Raw genomic sequence first — 24,434 nt, forward strand, 5'->3', positions numbered from 1 at the left:
GATATCAAAAAGATTTATTAAAATGAATGGACACATGCTACTGTTCATATGTATACAGTACTAAACAATCACATGATTTAAAACATTCAGATTATGTACTATAAGTACATAATCAGAATTGAATATGTAGTAAGTCCACATGACCTTTATAATAGAGGATTAAGGGAGTGTTTCAGTTTCCAATTATAGGGGTGCTCTCTGATCGTTCGGAAATTAACTGATTTCAGTTGAAACCACAGAAATCTGAGCACCCATAGTGTAAGTCATATAAAGTAAGTCATCCAACAAGCCTCATAGGTCAGTGATCTGGAGGTACTTATCCATAACCATAACATGAGGTTATGAATGAAACGTGACGCTATGGATTATAATTAGTTGAGTTTGTATTTCAAATCTGTTGATATAAACATTGAGGATAAAAACTGTTGAAAGGTAGCAAAAGCCAATATTATTATAAAACCAGTATTCAAATGAACCCTAATAAACCAACCAATGTAATTTCAGTTTGGACTATCCCTTATCACAAACATTTTTATGTTTTCATCATTCATTAAATGTAGTGTAACTGAATAATCAAGTTAAATCTTATGAGAACTGACAAAATGTGATCCGGTCACTACAGCATATATCATTAGTTGAAACAAAATCAACTGATCACAACCATAAATAACAGATTAGAGCATTATGTTCTTAAATCGAACAAACAGGAAGTAAGGTCCTTTGGCAGAATAATCAAGACATCCAGATTCATAACAATTCTACGGGATGTTAACCTTTGAAGATGGCACTCCAGGAGGCTGTCAATATGATTAACTTACTAGGAACTGAGGGTGTATAAATCATCTGTAAGATCCCGTTCATAAAGGTGCAGACTGAACTAGCTGGAATGATTCATAGGTCAGAGCACTGGGAGTTTTGTACGTTAACAATTAATGAATGTGTCATTAATTAATAATCTCATATCTTAAAGCTAAAATCTATATATATATATATTTCACTCTCTCTCTCTCTCTCTCTCTCTCTCTCTCTCTCTCTCTCTCTCTCTCTCTCTCTCTCCAAATGATGAATACATCACTACATTCACAATATAACCTGTAAATTCCAGTTTGTCAAATAACTGCCAACATTAGTGCAAAACAACAGTGGGTTTTTACATTATTATACAGTACACTTAGAATGTATATCAATCTTCACATGATACTCACGATAGGGAATAGTCTCACAGGAGGGGACTACAAGACCTTTCAGTTAATTTTCATGTAACATAACAACAACATACAGGGACACAACAACACCCATTTGTTTGATGAATGTAAAACACATTTTCAGGGATTACATTAAAACATTAACACTTTAGGGAAACGCTTAGTCATGATGAAAGAGAAAACATTAGGATTTGTTTCTTGCATCATCTCAGCTACTGTCCCTTTTTAAAACAATGGGATCTGTTGATTAGTAACTGGCACTGGTTGCCTCTCTCTCTGTCCACATTGCATAGTAATTTCCATTGAGCCCTGCCAATGTGAATTACTTATGACCCCTTTGTTTGTCCAGTGCTAGTGAGAATCATTAGCTTAAAAAATCAGTAGTGGTTTCATGAAACTCAGTAGTATCTCCCATCTCCATACTGATCCTCAGGGTGCTCTATGTAGTACCAGCCCTGGACACCAGGGGGAGCACAGAGGACACAGACAGGGAGAGAGCAGCAGCAGCTGCTGGAGTGTCAGGACTCATTGGGAGGAGCATTGAAGAACATCTCTCGACAGAGGCGGGCCGTGTCCTCGGGGGAGTAGACTGTGAACCCAACGGTGCGGGGATCATTGAAGATCTCATAATCATTTCCACCCTGCAGAGAAGAACAGGGAGGCTGAGTTAGAATCAGTATTTCTTTCTCTCTCTTTACTTTAACTCTCTCTTTACCTCTCTCCTTATCTCTCTCTTTATCCCTCTCTCACTATCAGTGTGTGTGTGTGTGTGTGTGTGTGTGTGTGTGTGTGTGTGTGTGTGTGTGTGTGTGTGCACGTGTGTGTGTGTGTGTGTGTGTGTGTGTGTGTGTGTGTGTGTGTGTGCGCGCGTGTATTTGTGTAAAAGAGCTCAGGTAAAAATGCACCCCACAAAGTTCATTCAACACAGCAACATTCTTTCAGGCAGCGGTCATCTCACTAATCTTAACAATGCATTTTGAACTTTGAACTTTAACCCTTGACATTACAACTGCAGCACAATCCAGGCTCTCTGTGTTCAGCCTATCCTTCCTCAAACCACACACAGACACAGACACACAGACACAGACACACACACACACACACACACACACACACACACACACACTTACGGACGACGTCTCATTGCCAAAGAAGTAGATAGTGTCCAGCCCCTCCGTCCCCAGCACGTCCAGACACAGCCTCTTGTCCCAGCCTTCAGGGAACACGTCAAAACTGATGAGACCACCTGAACAGAGAGACAAAAGGTGTTACCACCAGTTACTTATACATGAACCTCCAGTTATACTTATACATGAACCTCCAGTTATACTTATACATGAACCTCCAGTTATGAAAGAAAGAGGCAAAGAGTAAAGAGCACACTTCTTCTAACACACTTCTTTCCTCTCTGTGCAGTGACTGTGTGGTGATGGTGGTGACATATGGTGTTTGTCCAGGGGGCTGCAGTCTTACTATGGCTGATAATCTTGGCTCCCTCAGTTTAACACACACAGTATGTGGTAACCTCCTCTCTTCTAATCTCCCTTTCCTTCTCATCCCTTGTTTTTTTGTACTCCGCCGAGTTAATCTTCGATTTCTGTCACACATCTGTCATACATTCTAACAGAAACAGTGACTGAACAAAAAGATCTTCAGCACTGTCAGTGAAATAATCTGTAATCGGAGTCTATCTGTGGGAGTCCTGATACTGAGCATCTATAATCTACTTGAAAATGTTTTCACTACACATTGTGCACCACCCACACACCCTCTATCTCTCTACCAACTATCACGTGCTTTCTCTCCATTCTTGTTATTTTATAGACACTACTCCTCCCCACGCAACCCTTCCAATCTAATCTATCCACTATGCTCAACTGACCACAACCTCATAGGACTTTGGAACTCCACTTTCTTGCCATCAGAGACATGGATCACACCGGAAGACACAGCTACTGCGGCAGCCCTCTCTGATGCCTACTTGTTTTCTCATTCCCCTGGACTCTCTGGTCGAGGGGGAGTTAAGGCCAATGCACACGGCCCCGATTTTGTCGCACCGCCGAATTCGATTCCATTGTTTTGCATGAGACAATGCACACGGCGTGCGATGCGATATTGTCGCACGACAACATTCGATTCTCCATTCACACCAATTGAAATAATTCAAAGAATTGAGAATCGAATGTTGTCGTGCGACAAAATCGCACGCCGTGTGCATTGGCCTTTACAGGACTCCTCATCTTGCCTAGTGGTCACATAATGTCCTTCCCCTGTCACACCTGTCCATATTCACCTCTGAACCCATGCTGTTTCTGTCACCTCCCCTGTAAAACTTCACATTGTTGTTATCTATCCTCTAGGTCAGCTTAAGAATTTTCCTTCCTCTTTTGACTGCCAATGGCCTCTGGCCCGAGCATGGATCACTTTTTCTTGCGATGACTGATGGATTGATGATTCACTTACTTAGACAAATGCATTTGTTGTAAGTCGCTGAGGATAAAGGCGTCTGCTAAATGCCAAAAGTGTAGAAATCATAGTATTTCATAGTATCACCCCCATCCTCGCCCATCTGCACTGGCTCCCGGTCAAACACCGCATCACATTCAAACTCCTCCTGCTCACCTACAAATCCCTCCACGTTGGTCATTGCTCATTCGATGTTTGACCACAGATGTGTGTGCAGGCCTTTGTATGAGCCCAGATCTGAATAAATTGTCTTAATTCAACTTTCCATTAAGCATCAACTTTATTCGTCACCCAATTGGAGTTTATACTTCAATATCAGAAATCATCCTTACAGAACCATGAAAGGTCTTATGCAAAGTCAGTTTCAATCTGTTTCCTCCCCATCCCCCTCTGCCTCATTCCAACTCTCCTCCCCCCATACTGCTGAACTGAGCCTTTAAAAGGGACACACAAAACAGCTTCTGAGTCCTCAGCCAATCAAAGAGTATCGGCCACACACACCCACACACCCATCACCCAGTCCCCCACCCCTGGCCTGGACCTAAGAACCAAAGAAAACAAAGCAGGAACAAAGTTGTCTGCATTCCAAGGGATACTATAATGTCATCTACAACCAGGGCCATTAGCATGAAGTGACACAGACAGAAACCAATGTAGTGGAAATAGACATTGCAGAATAGACTGATAATGCAGTATGCACATTGTGGGTAAACAAGGGAGGTGCATGGCTGCAGGCGTAGATACAGACCGGCTGCAGGCGTAGATACAGACCGTAGATACATAGGTAAACACATCCATCTTGATCTCTCTATCAGTGGGCCTGCTCGTTGGTCCCGTTCATCCAGCTAAACCACAGTAAAACAGCCCCGTCCCTGGGACTGGCTCTACTGCTGCCAACGCTGCCATCAGCTTCCACTTCAGCAACCAGTGGGATTCCCATAATGGGCACTCATTAAGGGTGAATGTGTGTGTGTGGGCTTTAATAGAGTGCCTTATGAAGGAAAAACAACTTTGTCTCCAGCTGTTGGTGTTTTAGAGTTGTTTACAGTTTCACAGAGCCTCTGATTAACCAGTGAAAACATCTCTGAACCTCAATGAGAGTGAGAGTGAGAGAGAGAGATAGATAGAGAGAGAGAGAGAGAGAGAGAGAGAGAGAGGGGGGGGGGGGGGGGAGAGAGAGAGACAGAGTGAGGGGGAGAGAGAGAGACAGAGTGAGGGAAACAGAGAGACAGAGTGAGGGGGAGAGGGAGAGGGAGAGAGAGAGAAAGAGATAGAGAGAAAGAAAGAAAGAGAAAAAGAAAAACAGAGAGAGACATAGATAGAACAGAGGGAGAGAGGTGGGAGTGTAATGTATAATCCTGTTGTTCCAACGTTCATATCACATGGCAGGCAGCCAGTCTTCACCCACACAGAGAGAGATAGAGATACAACTAGAGCATGTATCTGGCCTGTGTTTGTAAGATAACAGGCTATAACTGTATATGAGATAACTGTATATGAGATAACTGTATATGTGCAATAAAAGGGGAAGACAGAGAATGTCATCTACTAGCCCCTGTGTCTCTGTGTGTGGGAAAAAAAAAGATTTTTTTTTGATAATACGTCTTTGTGGGATACCATAAAATGAAGATCATGGACACACATATAGCCTACTAATGACAACTGTAAGGTGCACACAAGTGGCACCACCACCCCATGGTAGGACATACAGATAAAACACTGGTGGCACCCAAGCAGAAGAGGCTGGTGGAGGTAGAGATGCGAGGCGGGCTCACTGCAATGCATGAAATCAATGGAATGAGGAATGGTATCTTAACACGTGTGTTTGATACCATTCCTCATTCTATGGATTACATTGATACCATTCCTTCCTTTCCCATTCCATACATTACAATGAGCTCTTACTCCAATTTCTCCCTCCACCACACCGTGCTGAGACAAGATAACAACACTAGGGCTGTCAATGTTAACGATCGCAGTATACTGGGTTGAATGATGACAGTCCATGGTTACATTTATGACCTTTTATCATATTTAATAGATGCTAATCATTCTCTTCTGGGTCCCTTTTGTCAGATGAATGAGCACACCTCTGCGATCATCTGCAGACATCTCTGCGATCCTTATAGGGTTAGGGTTAGTATGGTTGATATGGTGCATATGTTTATTTGGACCAGTAATATCCTATATTTTAGACTGGGACAGACAAAATCCCCAAAGTCCCTTAAAGAGAACGCAATGGCAACTTTGTTTTAAGTTTTATGAAACGTATTGCTAAGTATTTGCATTGGGCTACTTCTATTCATCCATGCATGCATGAATGACTTAAATTCATAACATATTTGGAACTGTGATCAGGCTGTAACATAACCTAAATCACAGCAACATATAGTTGCATTATAACGCTTATTAGAATGCTGCTGCACGTTTTATCGCTTTTGATCTTCCGAGGACATAGGCTCGCCAATGTGAGCATAGGCTGCATATGTGATTTACCAAGCTGCTACATGAGTAAATTCTAGGTAGAAGCGATTATCTTTACTAATTATGTTGTTGGAGAGCCTTTAGCATAGTTGCTTACAGCATTGTTGTTAAGGTTACCTGTTTAACCTGATGTAGGCTATGCACGCAGAAACCCATGACGGAACTAACATCGTTATAACATTCTTCTCTGTTTGTGAAATACTGAAAGTTGGAACAGCGCCTCAAAACCAACCAGTGGTTGAAGATACATTATAGTAAAGTCTACCATGACAATGAATGGGGAAAAGTTAAGGGAGTTTCAGAGTAACCCGACTCAGTGCAATTCTGACTGCATAGCTTGAGACTTACTCAGCAAATTAAGAGATTCTAAATCATCAAAACTAAGATATGTTATAATAAAGTAAAAAAAAAAGATTCCTCTAACCAGTTTGTCATGCATTTCTTTATTCCAACACCACACATGTTTTTGTTTTATCTCCCCCCCAAAAGTAAGTAAATACTAGTATTTTAAACTTGTGATTAATCATGATTAATCTGGTTAATTACAGAATATTTGTAATCGATCAATTGTAATCGATTGACAGCACTAAAACCCCCAAATTGAAACCGATACAGAGGGTGGTAGCAGCAATAACACAGAATTATCATTCCTCAAGATAGAAGACGGTCTGTGAGTTGGTGCATAATTGTTTTCGTCTGCCATTGCACATTGTCTGTTTTTGTCTTTTAATTCTGTTTATTGCGATTCTACTTGGATTACTCCATTGTTGTTTTATTACATTGTTGTTTTTATTATATTGTTGTTTTTATCTTTATGTCCTGTGCTCCAACCACACCAAGTCAATTTCCTGTATGTGCGAATATACTTGGCTTATATAATTTTGCCATTTAGCAGACGCTTTTATCCAAAGCGACTTACAATTACGAATTACAGGGACATTCCCCCTGGAGTAACTGAGGGCTAAGTGCCTTACCCAAGGGCACACTAGTAGTGGTGTCACTGGTGTGGCTTCAGGCGGGATTTGAACTCACAACCTTCCGATCCCAAGTCCAACTCACTATCCACTAGACCACCACTACCCCACCACTATATATACTTAATAAAGAATTCTGATTCTGATTCTGAAAGATACCAGCTGTGCCAGTTGGCTGATTACCTCTAGTGAATCGTAGTCCCTTCCCAGCAAACTGCTCCTGCAGCGCTGCCACAAACTTCTCCCGGATCTTCTCTCTCTGTGTGTGGAGAGGCAGTTACAGAGAACTTAGATGAGTGTATGTAGGAGTGTATTTATTTATTTATTTATTTGCAACAGCTACTCTCCCTGGGGTCCACTAAGAGTTAGAGTATCAGACCACTAGAGTTAAATCTAAGGGTCAGAGAGGGTCACCCAATGATCTATATATGTCAATGGTCAGACCACTAGGGGTTAAACCTCCCCACATCACTCATCAAAGCACTACGTCCTCTACACCATGTGGCTGTGGAGCATCAATAGGCTGTCTGTTCGGCCATTTTGAAAGCTCACCATTGTTTTGACATTTCTTTCTCTCCCCCCTTTTCACTTAATTGAGGCCAAGAGAGTAAAAGGGCCCAACCCTGCAATGCCAACACTGGCAATGTTTAGAGGTTATATGAGGATGTAGCCTGCATGACTCAATCAATACATGCTGAACTTATTTATTTTGCGATTTACAAGGGCTGATAACATTAGGGGTGTTACACAGAATCTAATCATTGATGTTTTGATCATTTGTGCAAAACCTTCTGCTGATCCCGTACTTTACCTTGTCGATTTCAGAGAATTCGATTCGCTCCTCAAGCGTGCAGCTCCGCCCAATGGGGGAGATGTTCAACATTCCGTTACGGAATTCGATAAAGGTGCCCCTGGGATGAGAATAAGGATAAATAAGTAAAAACATCCATTTGGATGAATGTCTCTCAAATTCAGAGTAGAACTAAGTAAGTGGAATTCAATATCTGAAGGGCTTTCTCTCTCTTTCTCTCTCAAACACATAGTTGTCTTCAGTTAATTTTAACACTCATGTTTCACTGTATACCTATAATCCAGTATGTCACACTGACCTTAGCCTTAAGGTAAACAAACAGCAAAAACCAGTGGCTGAAATATGTTGAAGTGGCAAGGATTGCACAGGGCTTTTAAAAGGAGCCATACAAGTACAGAGGGGGGGGAGGGTGTATAGTGTGTGTGTGTGTGTGTGTGTGTGTGTGTGTGTGTGTGTTTGCGCGTGTGTGTGTGTGTGTGTGTGTGTGTTTGCGCGTGTGTGTGTGTGTGTGTGTGTGTGTGTTTGCGCGTGTGTGTGTGTGTGTGTGTGTGTGTGTGTGTGTGTGAGGTGGGCAAGCCTCACCTTTTCTTGGGTAGCTTGATCAGCCCCATGTAGCTGAGGCAGAAGTTGATGAGGTCCTGCAGCAGCTCCTCCCCAAGCTGGTTCTGAATAGCCTGAGGGACCACAGACAAGGAAAGAGTTAGAAAGAGTTTAACTTTAAACTGACTCAGTTAAACTCAGTTAAACTGACCTAATTAACGAATTCATAGAACATCCTTCCTGGATGAATTTGATCATCTACAAAAAAAAGGTACATTGGAGGTAAAGGAATGCTTTCTCACACACTTCTTGACTACTATATTATTATCAGAGAGCAGTGCACAAGGAAATAATCTGTCCCTGTATGTTGTTTATCTCAGGTCAGGTACGTGCTGTGAGCCAACCACACCCTGTCTCCCCCCCCCACCCTGTCTCCCCCCCCCACCACACCCTGTCTCCCCCCCCACCCTGTCTTTACACACCTGTTTGGAGAGGAGTTTCCCATCTTTGTACTGCACTGTGCCATTCTCAGCAAACACATAGTCAAACTTTTGTATCACTGCAAGACAAAAAAAGGGGTTTCTTAAGGGCTCTGCACACAGCGTGCGATTTCTGTTGCGCGTCAACGTTCCATTTTGAAGTTTGAATGGAAGTCTATGAGAAAATCATAAAACATCGCATCCCAATGCACACAGCGTGCGATGCAATTTCTGTTGTATGTTCTCATAGACTTCCATTCAAACTTCAAAATGGAACGTTGACGCGCAACAGAAATCGCACGCTGTGTGCAGAGCCCTTTAGTTTCCTATGTATTACAGAAAAACACTGTTTTATGCATTATAAAAATAAACAAACACACAGGCCCCAGTTATAATATGTAATAAAATATAGCCCCAGTGCACCTGGTTGAGAGGGATTATTGTAGATTAGTGCCTATATAACACAACCTGGAATAGCCTTGTTTAATCTGCCTGTGCTTCCCATTCACTTTGGCCTCTTATGTCGCTAGAGTATCAAACTTAAGTCAGTCTAAATTACCCTTGCATGCAGCCAGAGGATTGTGAAAATCTGCTTGGATCTGCTTCAAACTGCAAAAAGAGACTTTGGATGCAATCATTGCAGAAGTCATTTTGTTGCAATAGTCATTTTGGGGGAGGGGGACATTCCAGTCCACTTCACCACAGCAGGGTCAGTGTGTCAAGGTCTTTGGTATTTGTGTGTGGTGAACGCAACACAGGTACATGAGCCAGCATGTCAGTCCGTCTGGGTCAATGTACGAAAGCAGAGCACAGGCGTCAGTCATTGCTTTCGTCTTTGAAGGTGACTTATAGTCTGACATAAGAAACAGAATGTGGGCTGCCAACATGGACGCCACAAAATCAACTAATTGAATGTCTCTGAAACAGTCCTTTGGTCTTTTATTTTATTTTTGTATTAGTTTTTTTTATTTAAGCAGGGAAGTCACATTGAGATTTGTTTGCAATCAGCCCTGGCCAAGAAGGCAGCATACAAAAACATTACACAGACACGGAAAACACAACACAGTATCTAACATATAGTAAACATTTACATTTTGGGCATTTAGCAGATGCCTTATTCCAAAGCGACTTACAACAAATACATTTGACTAAGTAAGTGAATAATCTATCCACCAGTAATAGCAGGAAAAAGTAATCTATGCTCAGGCCACAGGGAAAGAGATAAGCCAGAGATTGAGTGGGGTGGGTGGGTTGAGGAGTGTGGAAAATGTGATGTGGAAAATGAGAACAATTTCTTAGGGTTAGAGGCAGAGGATTGTGTTTTAGAATGGTAGTAGGACGCTTTAACAGCTGATGCAGACGAGGCGTAATTGGAGAGGAGAGAGCGATAAAGGTTTAGGTCATCAGGGAGGCCGGTTTTTCTCCACTTCCTCTCAGCTGCCCTGAGCTCTATTCTACAAGCATGTAGGGTTTCAGAGAGCCAAGGAGTGCGTGGAGAGGATCATGTCAGTGGACAGAGTGAGTCGAAGGATGAGGAGAGAGCGGACAGGAGGGGTGGAGGATGCTGAATCAGTGGATAGAAGGGAGAAGGATAACAGAGGGTAGGGAGGATAAGACAGAAGAAGAGAGAGCGGTGGGAGAGAGGGTACGTAGGTTGTGACGAAAAGCTCCAGCGTGGGTACAGACTGACTGGGAAGGGGTGGATTTGAGGGGAAGGATACTAAGTGATGATCAGAAACAGGAAGAGGGGTAACAGTAAGGTCAGAGGTATGGGAGGATCTGGTGAAGACAAGGTCGATTGCCCGCCTTATGAGTCGGAGGACAGTGGGACAGGGTAAGTATACTGTAGCAATTTGAAGGGCCACAGCCTTACTGGTTTTGTGCAGCACTGTCACTGTGAGATGAATACAATAAGATTAGATTAGATTTAACCTTTTTGTCATTGCACAGAGTACAACAAAATGTGTTTTTTGCTCTAGGCACAGGGTCAGCTTAGTCAGCGCCCCTGGAGCAATTAGGGGTTAAGTGCCTTGCTCAAGGGCACAAGGGCAGTGGTAGAACACCTTAGATGTGATGCCAGCAACCCTCCATTCACCAGATCACATGCAGCTCCCTCCTGAGGCGGGGATTGAACCAGCAACCTTCCGATTGCTATCTGGCCTCTCTAACCTAGGCCTCTCTAACCTTCGGCATCCTCCAGGGCAGAAAGAGGAGGAAGATGATATGAAAAAAATGTTGGGACGAAAGTGAAAATTAATAACACTCACCATTGTCGCCATCCCCCAACTGCTCTGCAATCTTGGAATAGTCTGAACCCCCAACGATGCCAATCTTCACTTTCCTCCGCAGAGACTGAAAAAACTCATCCAGCTTTGGGTCGATTTTCTAGTAGTAACACACACATGTACACACGCACGCAAGCACACACACACACACACACACACACACACACACAACAAATTTCATATTTTCATTTCCCTGCACTTTGTAGTAGGTTTCCTTGTGTATTTGTCATTGTGAAACGACAAGGTCATTACAGTAGCAACTGCATTTGGCTTACAAATGAAATTGCGAGGTGACACAGAGTAAGATGTAGCGGAAAGAAGAACCTGTTTGATCGTGATCTATTGGCCTGCAGAAAGAATCTGCCAAATTGGCTCTCCTTCTGGCCAGAATGAGATCTTGGCAGACGAACCAGGCAGCAAACGTTTCCTGCTGGAAAGTGTGTTATTATGTCAAGTCAGGGCAGTGGGTTTATTCTGGGTGGGTTTTATTCCTCACTGTGTCAGACTAACACAGTGCCATTACACGGGGCGGATGTGGCGCAGGAGGTCGAGTCGCCGTCTAATGATCACAAGGTTGGCAGTTCAGCGGTTCGAGCCCCGGCTGGCCACATGTCGAAGTGTCCTTGGGCAAGACACTGAACCCCAAAATTGCTCCCAGTGAGCGGGCCGGCGCCTTGCATGGCAGCGTGCCGCCATTGGTGTGTGAATGTGTGTGTGAATGGGTGAATGAGAGGCCGTTGTAAAGCGCTTCGGAGCAGCTTTGGAGCAGCAAAAAAGGCGCTATATAAGTGCAGTCCATTGACCATTGACCATTTACACAGGGGTTGTGCACCTCAGCAGCCCAGACATTGAGACAATGTACAATAAGTACATGCTGCATGCCAACAAACAACAACCCTGAATGAATCATAATCATGTGATCGACTTCATTCTTAAGACAGAGATTCAAGATCATGAGGCAAAAATGATTAAGTGTGTGCCTCGTCACCTGTTCAATTGCGGTGTTGTGTAATCCAGAAGGAGGAAGTTAACCAGACCTATTATCATAGAATACTCTAAACTGAACTTTTCTAAACATTTGAAAGACCAGTGCTGGGGAATCTACTTTGAAAATGTATTTCAACTAGATTACAAATGACTTTTCTAGGAAAGGAGCTGAACTACACTAGCTACCCTTGAGAGAAATATAGTTTGTCAAATCAAAGCTTGCGACTGAAATGCTCTCAAATCACTGGGAGAGGGGGAAAAAAAATGGGGAGACCGCAGGCAGTGAAGTAAGAAATAGTATAGAAATGTAAGTTCAAGGGCTTGAAGTCAACCAGTATGTAGTGAATAATGACAGTAGCTTACTACACTGTAAACAATAAGTAGTTAACTACTAAAAACATGACTAAAATTTGAATCTAGTTGAACTACCACCAAGCTACTGTTACTGTAGGCTATAGCCTAATGCAGATAAACTGATCGTTGAACTAAATGTAGTGGAACAACTCCCCAACACTGGGACGATATGATTGGTTATTGGTCTAGTCCAGGGGTGGCCAACCCGCGGCTCGCTCTGTCTGTCGCCTAGCAACAGCTCCTGATTGGTTCAGTAACTAGTGATGCCGTTTGAAAAATTTGTTTGGAAAACGAAACCAGAAACTAGAAACTAGTTCATTCAGGTGGGTTAAACAAACGGTATAAACGCCATAATATTGTTGGTTCAAATGTAATATATTAATGAACAAGTTCATGTCATGTTCTGTCAAACATGTTCTAATGTTATTTTAGTGAACAAACGGACGCGATCGCGTCACTCGCGATTGTGAGGCTAGCTCTAACAAGCTAGTTAGCGAACATTAAAGACGACAACAGCTAGTTTACGTATGTCAAGTAATAATTGTACCAAATTGGGGCCAGTAAAACTAACTTGTGTGTAAGTTATATGTGTGTGCAGGCATGTTTTGATATTGTCAATCGTCTCACTTGTAATAGGTGATTTGTAACACAATGCCAGGGGAAAGAATGGCAGCAGTGACAGGGACAGGGACACAGGTGAGGTCTCACAATACTAATGTTTTAACAGTGCAGTTAATTTAGAGTTGAGAATAGCTAAAATCTGTAATGTTTTGTTTCTAAGGAGATTGAACCAGTCTGCCTGCTAGGAAAGATGTAGATTACCACCTACATACTGTAGTTGTCTCCTTTATTCATTACCTTAATGTCATATAAGTCAATTGTATAGAAATATCTCACCAAAATGTACTATTGCACAACTGATTTGGCGGAAAAAAATCCACCAAGGGGGGGGGGAACCCCCCCTCAACCCCCCCACTCTGTACCTTGCCATACCTTGGCCTTTGCTGAAATGACAACACTGGTCTCATAGCCTATTGGAAATGTATTGTGTGTGTGTGTGTGTGTGTGTGTGTGTGTGTGTGTGTGTGTGTGTGTGTGTGTGTGTGTGTGTGTGTGTGTGTGTGTGAGAGTGAGAGCTTTTGTGAGCCCGACTGGTTGGCCACCCCTGGTCTAGTCTATCATATGGGCCTCGCAAACGTGATGGTCACTAAGTGAGAGGAACTGACCCCTGTATGAAATGTCAGTCAACTCAAAATAGTCATAGACTAATAGGTAGGTTGAGAACTCCACGTGAATCCTCTTGCCATGATAACTATATGCCATGTAGATTATCAGTCTGTTTTGGAAATGGTAAACACCTGCAAGCTGACACCGATATGACGGACACTCACGTGGACTTCTAGGAAGGCAGCTAAAAGTGACTGCTAATCATGTTCTTAATTGGTTCGAAATCATTTATTTAATCATTAAATGAGCAACACATTTTCTACCATAAATTCAATCCAACTATCGGAATGGACCATTCCGAATGGTCGATCGTAATCAAATAAGGCGGTGAGCGAACGTGCACTGTGTGAAGGACATGGCGTTCTTCCAAACGGTCTGCCCGTGCGCCTCCTTCGAGTGCGACTTTCTTTCACTGATACACAAGCCTGACAGCCAGCGACGACAACTTCGATTTCATTCAGAGAACGTATCAGAGGAAAATGGTAGACTAGAATGAATCGAAGGTTGAATAAACTCAACCGACGTGACCCTGGCGTACTCGCGCTGAGGAAAGACAGAGGAGAGACCTTATCGCAGCCTTATCACTGAGTCACATGACGTAGAGCGAAAATAGTCAATAATGCTTTATGAAAGAATATTGCAGACCTTGCAGACAGATGAGACACTGACATCATATAAACAATTTGTAGGCTATTTATAGGCTATAGTAACAAATGAAATAACCTACACAATTTATATATTCAGAAATGTTTACCTCTCTTGGTGCGGTAAGTGTGCCATCCACGTCAAATAAACACAGAATATTTCTGTTTGAGGGAAGACACGATGATTCATCCATTTCTTCTTTTGCAATGTCTTTAAATATTTACAATGGCAATAATGCGTAAAAGTGTTTTCCCCTTTTCAGCACTTGCCCTTTATGAAAAGCAATACCATCCACATATAGGTACGTTACGTACTATCAAAATGAATGAGACTAGCTGGAGAAATTATTCATGCCTTACGGTAATATAGTGACAGACAAGAGCAACTAGTTCTTAGCTTACTAAACTGTTGAATTAATGTTAAATACACCTCCTGGTCTGTATCCTACGAGCCCACAGAATCATCAATTGGCAGCGCGAAAATACCTCAGGCTTATTTTTGCAACACTGTAACACATTCGAGAGGATGTGACAAACGTCCAATTGCAGCTTCTGTGCTCGATGACGCGCTCAAGTGGGCGTTGTTTATAGTATAATTTGTATGTATGTTTAAAGTTTATAAACACCGTGGAAAAAAATCCCTCACTGAAATCCCAAGGAATACTGCAAGTGTGCGTTGTCTATAATATACACCGTGGAAAAAAACACAGAAATCCTAGGCAATACTGCAAGTGGGCGTTGTTTATAATATACAGTATAAGCACCGTGGAGAAAAAAAACTCACTGAAATCCTTTGCAATACGGAAGACACCTTTCATCAGTGTCCGGAATTGTAGGAGTCAGGAGCCAAAATGTGTCCACATCTGTACAATGTAGATCCGTCCATAGGCTTCCCACACTGTTTGAGTTGATGCAAGATGTGCATGTTATGCATGAAGCAGTTGCATTATATATAGTATATTGCATAGTATATTGACTGCTGCTGCTTTTTTGGCCAGGTCTCCCTCGGAAAAGACTTTGACTTTGACTTTGTCTCAATTGACTTTTCCTTAAATAAAGGTTAAAAATAAAATAAGCAGTTAATCTAGGTCGGGATTCACTCACTCACTCACTCACTCACTCACTCACTCACTCACTCACTCTCACATGCACTGTCTTGATTAGGCCTATTGTGAAGGTGATACAAGTACAAAGCACAGGTGCTATGCTATGGTAACATACCCAGCCATCACCTTGTCTTGAGATGTCTTAAGATGTCTTAATTAACCAAAATAAGACATTTTGTCTGTCAAGATGTCTTAAGTCGTCTTAAGACCTAACCTGAAGACATGCACTCATTCACTCACTTAAGACATGGAGCATAAGAGCCATATTTTCTGTGTCTTGAAGACACAGAACATCTTGAGATGTCTTAAGACACTGAATATCAATGTCTTAAGACAGTCAGGCGATCTTGTTCCAATTGGAATAATTCAAGTATAATAATGAATTATCCTATTATATATTTTACATTATTAATTAGTTAATAATAATTCAATTGGTGTGTCCCAGGACAAAAAATGCATGTCATCACTGTAAAAAAACATTTTGGATTTTAGTTCCTTTAACACATTTTTGTGAGTCAGGTCAACTAAATTTTGCCAAAAAGTTGAGACAACTAGACATGTTAAGTTTTAATCCATTCAACCTGTCTGTGAAATTAAAATAGTCCACTCAAATCAGAATGATGAGATCACTCAACTTGTCAAAAACGTTTCCAGTTGTTGCACATGCGCAGAACACTGCCCCTGCAAAATTCCGTTTGTCAACCTGTGCATCCAGCAGCCTTTCTCCACACCTGATTCTAATTAACAATTAGATGCTGCTGAATTCAGTCGTGGGTCGTGATGAACGTAGTAGTAGGAATATCGAGAAAATTGTCAAAATTATCAAGAATATAACGAATATAAAGAATATCAGGAGTGCGAATTAAGGTGAGTTAATAATTTTATTTGTCAGAGTTTAATGTTCAATTGTGTAATAATTTAGCCGTTTGCCCCGCTTGTTAACCTCACCAGTGACATGATCTATTTAGCTAGCTAATATAGCTAACAAGTGAATTCAGTCGATGCAAGAGGGTTTCAGAAGCTTGATTTCGTTTGCTGAAATATGAGTTCATGTAGTATAATAATAATAATAAAAATAATAATTCATTGTTTTTATATAGTGCGTTTCCGGGGCTCAAAGGTGTATAGGCTAGTTAGCACTCGCTTTTCTGACTGCGGTGAAAGAACGAATGTGCATCATGTTTAGTTAGTTAGCTAGTTAGTAACACCATCACTTGAATATGGCCCGTGTTAGCTTGCTAGAGAATTGGTTTTGTTTTCTGGAATATAACATTATGGCTTTTAGCTGACTGAGTCAGGTGAAGCTAAAGTGTAATTGTGGGCTAGGTAGTTAGCTTGAGTGACCGCCGAGTGACAGCATGTGTAGTTAGAGAATTGGTTTTGTTTTCTGGAATATAACATTATGGCTTTTAGCTGGCTGAGTCAGGTGTAGCTAAAGTGTAATTGTGGGCTAGGTAGTTAGCTATGTGGCTAACACTAGCATGTGTAAGTGTCTATGATGATAGAGAAAGGAGGCAGGTCTGAACTATTACCCTCTACCCTTAGTAATTGCAGGGTGAGGACTGCCTTGTTACGATGATACCCACTGACAGATGGCAACACGACATATTTACAAACACGAAACTGATTAGCTACCGTATCTGACAAGACTGTCCTGTAGTTGTTCATGTGACTGTTGTTCTAGTGTTTTAGTTTGTCTTTCTATGTGTCTAAATAATGTGTCTAGCTAGAATCTGGCTCAGAACATTTTGTTCTTAGTGGTTTCTGGTCGGCCACCCCATTTGACATGTATTGTAGTCCTTCATTGAAAAACAAGGAAAATACACTTACCATAATTTGATAGAGGAGAGGTTTAATTCAATAAACGTTAAACGATCAAACGATCTATTTGGCTAGCAACTAGGAGAGCAACTAAACTAAAGATGTAAATACCAGACAACCTAAATACTTGCTTAAGTTGAGGACGGACATGTATGTGTGTGAATATTATCTTCCCTGTAACACAAAAGCAGTAATAAAGGTTCCTACCTATTTTGTCATCTGATGGAGCAGATACACAATTAATTCTTTATGCGATTTTGTTGTTGTTATAATGGCAAAATATATACAACAAAAGTCAATATGGTTTAAAAGGGGCTGTCATTTCATACAGGGCTCCCTCAAAAACGAGATGATGAAGAAGAAGAAGAACATTAATTATTGTTTATGATGGTGTCAGCTTATTATGAAAATGGTATCTGAGACATTCTAATTTTGTATCACTCACTGTGATGTAATAATGCAGAATTCTAGAACATAATGTTACCACATGTAAGGGGAATGAAGGTTCACATTGCTCCGAAGAATATAGTTGCAGTGTGCCACCTCTTGCCCAAAAAGTGGATATTAAAGATATCCAACACAAGAATGAATTAACTGGAAGAGGGGTCCACCTCTACATTTCAGAGATGCAACATGGAGAGAGAAATGGCCTGTACAATATTTAATGAGCTACGACTGGAAGGAACATTCTGTGATGTGGTGATTAAAGTCAATGGCATCGACTTCAACGCACACAAGAATATCCTTTGTGGCTGCAGTTCATATTTCCGGTGAGTGTCTTAACTTTGTGGGGATGTGGCCATGATGGATGGCAGGGATTCACTTGGCATGGATCCAAAGGATAATCAGAAGAAAATAGCCAGATCCTATAAGAGCTTACACATTGTTCTTTGTGGCAGCAATGATACATTCTATAAAAGATACAACTATTGATTCATAATATTTGTGTGAGTACCCCTCTTTATATTGTGATATACTTGCAGAGGGTGTTTATTATATTGCTGTGCTGTATTGAAAAGAGTATTGAGAAAATTTGGTACAGTATATGGATGATTCCTGACCATCATATCCCTCCTCTCTAAACCCTGCCCCACAGAGCTCTCTTCACAGGTGGCTGGAGCAACTTAGAAAAGCGGGTGTACAACATTCCTGGTGTGTCACCGGTATTGATGCGTCTCATTATTGAGTATGCCTACACATGCTCTGTGCCTGTCACTGACGAGAATGTGGAGCAGCTTCTGGTGGCTGCAGACCAGTTCTCTGTCATGGGCATTGTGCGAGCCTGCTGTGACTACCTAGAGGCCCAGCTGTGCCTAGAGAACTGCATTGGCATCTGTAAGTTTGCAGACTTCTACTCCTGCCCTGAGCTCAGGCGCAGGTCCTCTTTCTTCATCCTGCATCACTTTAAGGAGATGGTGCGTAGCTCCGAGGAGTTCCTAGAACTCTCGCTGTGGCAGTTTTGTGACATCATTGAGAAGGATGACTTGAACGTGAAACAGGAAGATGTAGTGTTTGAGGCCATCCTGCGCTGGATTGGCCATTTTCCTCAAGACCGCAAAGCCCAGATGTCGGTGCTGTTGCCTAAGGTGACTGAGAGTTGGACAACACACGTAACACGTAAATGTTTGATGCATTTCATAAAGGTGTATCGGCTGCCGACTGCATTCTGTGTCCATAACTGTCTGTGTCTGTTTGCTTAGGTACGCATAGCCTCGATGACAGCACACTACTTAAGGAACAATGTGGAGAATAATCCACTGGTGAGAGACAATGATGACTGCAAGCGCATCATCATCAACGCACTGAAGGCTGACAACCCTCTGACCCGCTCTCGCCTGCCCTATGCCATCTTACTGGCCATCGGTGGTTGGAGTGGTGGCATCCCCAGCAATCGCATTGAGGCATATGATGCACGGGCTAAACGTTGGGTCAATGTGACTCAAGATGAGGAGAGCGCACTGGCCTGCCAGTGCTACGGTGCTGCCTACCTCAATGGTTTTGTGTACTGCGTGCTAGGCTTTGAGCACGTTGACTACTTCAACAGTGTGCGTAAGTTCAACCCAGTCACACACACTTGGCACCAAGTGGCACCCATGCACTCACGGCGCTGCCACCTCAGTGTGGCTGTGCTGGGTGGCTGCATCTATGCCATGGGCGGCTTAGATTACCATGTGACAGTCAACACTGTTGAGCGCTATGAGCCTGAGACCAACCAGTGGACACTCATCTCACCCATGCATGAGCAGAGAAGTGATGCCAGTGCCACCACACTTTTTGGAAAGGTAAGTGGAACAGAGGAATAGGTAAGACTAACTGTACCTGGAACACAACTTGATATTGTACAATGGATCTATTAAAAAGCCAGGATGGATGAATTTACGAGTTGCCTTAAATCTAGGTATACATATGTGGTGGTTTCAATGGGAATGAGCACCTGTTCACAGCAGAGTGCTTCAACCCTGAGACCAACCAATGGACTCTGATCGCACCCATGAGAAGCCGACGCACTTGGTTGGGGGTCATCGCCTATGGGGAGCAGGTCTATGCGGTGAGACCTACATAAAAATACACAATAAATCTATGCTCAAGTTCTGATATTCTGTTATTGACCCACATTTCTCCTATCCTCTCTTAGGTGGGCGGCCATGATGGAGCCAACATTCTGCGAACCGCAGAGTGCTACAATCCCCAGACCAACACCTGGCGCGCAGTTCCCACCATGCGCGTCCCAAGGAGAAACTTTGGCATCGAGGTGGTGGATGATCTTCTGTTTGTGGTGGGCGGCTTCAATAGCTTCACCTTGAATGTGGAGTTCTACGATGAGAAGACAGATGTGTGGTATGACGCCGATGACATGGGCATCGCCCGCATTGCCGTTAGCTGCTGTGTGGTGCACGGACTGCCCAATATGCACGAGTATGCTGCCCCGCGAGATACCCTGCAGAACCCCCAGGAGGAGCTCAAACTGTCCACCTCCAGACGCATCCTTACTGTCTGACACCATATCTACCCACCATTACCCCCCATCCCTACATGACCCAGTCCTGCCCACTGCAGTCCATCTGGGCAGAGACAGAAACTACCCAAATAAATCCTTCAAGTGCCCATGGATAAACTGATTAGCTACCGTATCTGACAAGACTGTCCTGTAGTTGTTCATGTGACTGTTGTTCTAGTGTTTTAGTTTGTCTTTCTATGTGTCTAAATAATATGTCTAGCTAGAATCTGGCTCAGAACATTTTGTTCTTAGTGGTTTCTGGTCGGCCACCCCATTTGACATGTATTGTAGTCCTTCATTGAAAAACAAGGAAAATACACTTACCATAATTTGATAGAGGAGAGGTTTAATTCAATAAACGTTAAACGATCAAACGATCTATTTGGCTAGCAACTAGGAGAGCAACTAAAGATGTAAATACCAGACAACCTAAATACTTGCTTAAATTGAGGACGGACATGTATGTGTGTGAATATTATTTTCCCTGTAACACAAAAGCAGTAATAAAGGTTCCTACCTATTTTGTCATCTGATGGAGCAGATACACAATTAATTCTTTATGCGATTTTGTTGTTGTTATAATGTCAAAATATATACAACAAAAGTCAATATGGTTTAAAAGGGGCTGTCATTTCATACAGGGCACCCTCAAAAACGAGATGATGAAGAAGAAGAAGAACATTAATTATTGTTTATGATGGTGTCAGCTTATTATGAAAATGGTATCTGAGACTTTCTAATTTTGTATCACTCACTGTGATGTAATAATGCAGAATTCTAGAACACTATACAACAATCATGTAGATATTCATTTCAACCCCACATTCAAGACAGATCAGGCATCAAGGTTATATTAAAAAAGACCTTTTAATTGCAAGTGACGACATCAGCATTTCTTACATCCAATATATTGACACAATGTCAGACTTGTCACATGCAAAGCAAAATATATAGCCTACTTAATTCAATATTTCAAATTACAGAGCTGCAAGAGGATCAAAGCTGAGGAAACAGGTATATATATATATATATATATATGTATATCACATCTGCATTAACAAAATGATAGTGCTTAATGTTATGAAGTAGTTGCAGGAAGAGTGCTTAATAACAGGTCTTGAACGCAATGCAACAGCAACACATTCATCTTGACATCCCTCTTTGTAAAATTAGGATACTTTCTATATATCTCAGGAATATTGTTCCTTTCTCTCATATGATTATCTTTGGAGGGTGAAAAGATCACACAACAATCTGGCAGGATCTTTCACATACACACACAAACAGAACTGAGGTATTAGCTGACAGTCTGCCTCAGAATTCATACATTTTGGACAACAAAAGTAAATAGTCATAGCAATAGTAGAAATGTTTGTCACAGGGGATCAAAGTAGGCCTTGATAATTGGCTAAATTTGATTTAAATACACACATAAAAAATACAATCACCCAAGTCTGAAGCGGAACTAAATAGATATTTGCTCTGATTTAGTGCCATAAATTACTCAAACTCTATATAGGAATCGTTGTGTCAAAAAGTGCACTACTCAGCATGCGTTTTAAAGCTTTGCTAAGTAAACACACACACACACACACACACACACACGCACACACACACACACACACACACACACACACACGCACACACACACACACACACACACACACACACACACACACACACACACACACACACACACAAACACCTCCATCTGAACTGTGCGCCCTCCAGCCCTTCAACTCAATAAACCATTGCATCCCACAACACTAAAAGAGACATTCATACACTCCTAACAAAGGCCTTCTTAAGGGGTTCATATAGGCAGGAATGTGATGAGCATAAGACAGAGGCACAAGAGAATGGAAGTTATCAAGAAAAGTGGAATGTTATCATGTAAGAACAATTTAAATAGATCTGCCAGAAACACTGAAAATGTGACGTCATGAAGACTAGGAACTGAGCCGAGTACTCACTCTTGCACAGTAATGAGTATGGTTTACATGTATCAGGAATGATGGCCTTCCAGTCTAATTAAAAGTTTGAGGATGGATTAAAAATGCACTCACGAACTCACATCATCTCTATCCTTCTCCAACTTCCTCCTTTTCGACAAACTCATGCCACAAAGGCAATTCTTCTCTAAATTTCTCTCCTCTGCACTGCTCTAAGAAATACACTATTGATTGTTAGATATAAGACTGTAGAAAACGTTGAGAGCAACTCAAGAGAGGAGAGAAGTATAATTTATTGCAACCTATTTAGCAATCAGAGGAAAGCCACAGTCAACATAACAGAGAGTGATAAATCACTGTCGTCTCTTGATTGGACCACAGAGCCTATCTGATAATAAATATGAATAAGACGAAAGTATTCTCTTTTCTATTCATGTTGCACTATCAAAGCTAATAAGCAGAGCCATTCAAATGTCTCTATACATGGTTTATAGAGACTACTGCTGTAGACTATATTATGAAAGCACATGTTTTAATTATACCATACTGAGTTTGTGCAGTTCATAAGAAAATAAGAAATTACCCATTTCAATTCAACCCTGACAGAAGTTATTTTTATTAAATAATAGTTAAATAAAATAAAATAAAAATAAACGTCTGCCAGGGTTTCATTAAAATGTACAGTGCCAAAGTAAAAAATTATGACTGATATAGGATAGGTAGGGCACCATGGAAACAGTAGTTGCAGCTGGTAATTGTGAACAGTGAACACCACCAGTATAAGACATCCACAAGAGGGCAGACTAAAACAAGTGCTTACAGAGAAAAACGTTTCATGATCATGTAGTTATGAATGCAAAAACGAATAATTTCAGAAAACAATGCAGCATTTAAAACAATCATATAATATGCTATGTTTTGCAAAAATCTGTTTGATTGAAAAATTAAAAGGCTATGATTCCCTTCACAGTCATATTGGAATGGACTCTTGTATGGAAAAAAAAATATAGGCCGATATTTATTTATTTTTTCTCCCAAGCTTACCAACTACATTACACTATAGAAACTAGTGTGTGTTGTTTTAACCAGCTATCTCTTGGTATCTTTCTCTCTAACACGTTTCCCCATTCTCCTCCATTTTAATAAAAAAATCTAGATGACGAGAGCAAGTTCTATAGGATAGGATAAGATGATGATAACGTTTTTTTCATTGCTAACACACAGGCTAAAACAGGGCTAATTCTCTCAACCACATACCCAGTGCAAAGGGTGCTGGAAGGCTGCTGGAAGGATTGTTCACATAATGTCACACAGAATACTAGGCAAACAGTAATTTCAAGTCTACATAACCTATCCTGATACAGTATGAAGTGTAATGGACAACCTACCAGGGGAGGCTGGTGGAGGTAGAAATTGGACGATGGGCCCATTGTAAATACATGGAACGAATGTTTGCCTTTTTATTTTGTGCGACATTATTAATGTGAATAATGGATTGTGGGCATTAACCAAACGGTTTTATTTCTATTGCTGCTTGCATAGCCACCATAAATGACCAATATACCTTTAATATTTCACCACAGCCATAAATATGAGCTGGAACTCAATGTCCACAACTATCAACTAGCTATGTCAATTGTACTTTTTACATAGAGGAGATAGAGAGGGAAATAGTTAATAATGTAATAATGTCAGATTTGTTCAACTTATCCAAAATGGCCTGATGTTAGTTTTGGCCTCAATAACATATCAATGAAGATGGTTTGAGTTCACCAGGGCCGGTTCATCCGGGTTTTTAGAACACTCCATTAACGAGAAAGCCATTAATGGATAAGAGCAAACCTCTCCACAAGGAGAAGAGATAACAGAGAGTAGATACTGGGTATAAGGCAGAGATAGCAGGGTCATTCATGACTTATCAACAACATGTCTCTCACTTTTACTCAACTCTCAATTTCTGTTTCTATATTATCACTGTCTTGCCAAACATCTTATTGACAAGGCAGCAACAAATAGCAGGGCTGGCTAAAGCAGGAACAAATAGGCGTAAGGTTATCAGGGATCACATAAGGATGCAATGGTCCTTGAGCTACATCCAGAA

General features: G+C 41.5%; 1 protein-coding gene across 1 annotated transcript; it reads right to left on the minus strand.

Moving 5' to 3' along the window:
• Window positions 1-34: 34 nt before the first annotated feature.
• Window positions 35-14,899, minus strand: pmm1 (phosphomannomutase 1). The gene is made up of 8 exons (XM_080524330.1): window positions 14,567-14,899; window positions 11,227-11,344; window positions 8,963-9,039; window positions 8,523-8,614; window positions 7,941-8,040; window positions 7,313-7,388; window positions 2,336-2,451; window positions 35-1,846 (listed from the first exon to the last, which is right to left on the minus strand). Exons 1-8 carry the CDS (start codon window positions 14,648-14,650, stop codon window positions 1,724-1,726), a joined length of 786 nt encoding a protein of 261 aa, XP_080380456.1. The 5' UTR covers window positions 14,651-14,899; the 3' UTR covers window positions 35-1,723.
• Window positions 14,900-24,434: the final 9,535 nt, after the last annotated feature.

The sequence above is a fragment of the Nansenia antarctica genome (genome assembly GCF_963989245.1).
Source record: "Nansenia antarctica genome assembly, chromosome: 2".
Taxonomy (NCBI): domain Eukaryota; kingdom Metazoa; phylum Chordata; class Actinopteri; order Argentiniformes; family Microstomatidae; genus Nansenia; species Nansenia antarctica.

Excerpts from the sequence above, each read along its gene's own strand:
- pmm1 (XM_080524330.1), bottom strand. The coding sequence starts at position 14,650 with ATGGATGAATCATCGTGTCTTCCCTCAAACAGAAATATTCTGTGTTTA. Across the intron at positions 9,040-11,226 it reads GTTGGGGGATGGCGACAATG|TGATACAAAAGTTTGACTAT; the intron begins GTGAGTGTTATT and ends TTTGTCTTGCAG. Across the intron at positions 1,847-2,335 it reads TTGGCAATGAGACGTCGTCC|GGTGGAAATGATTATGAGAT; the intron begins GTAAGTGTGTGT and ends TCTTCTCTGCAG.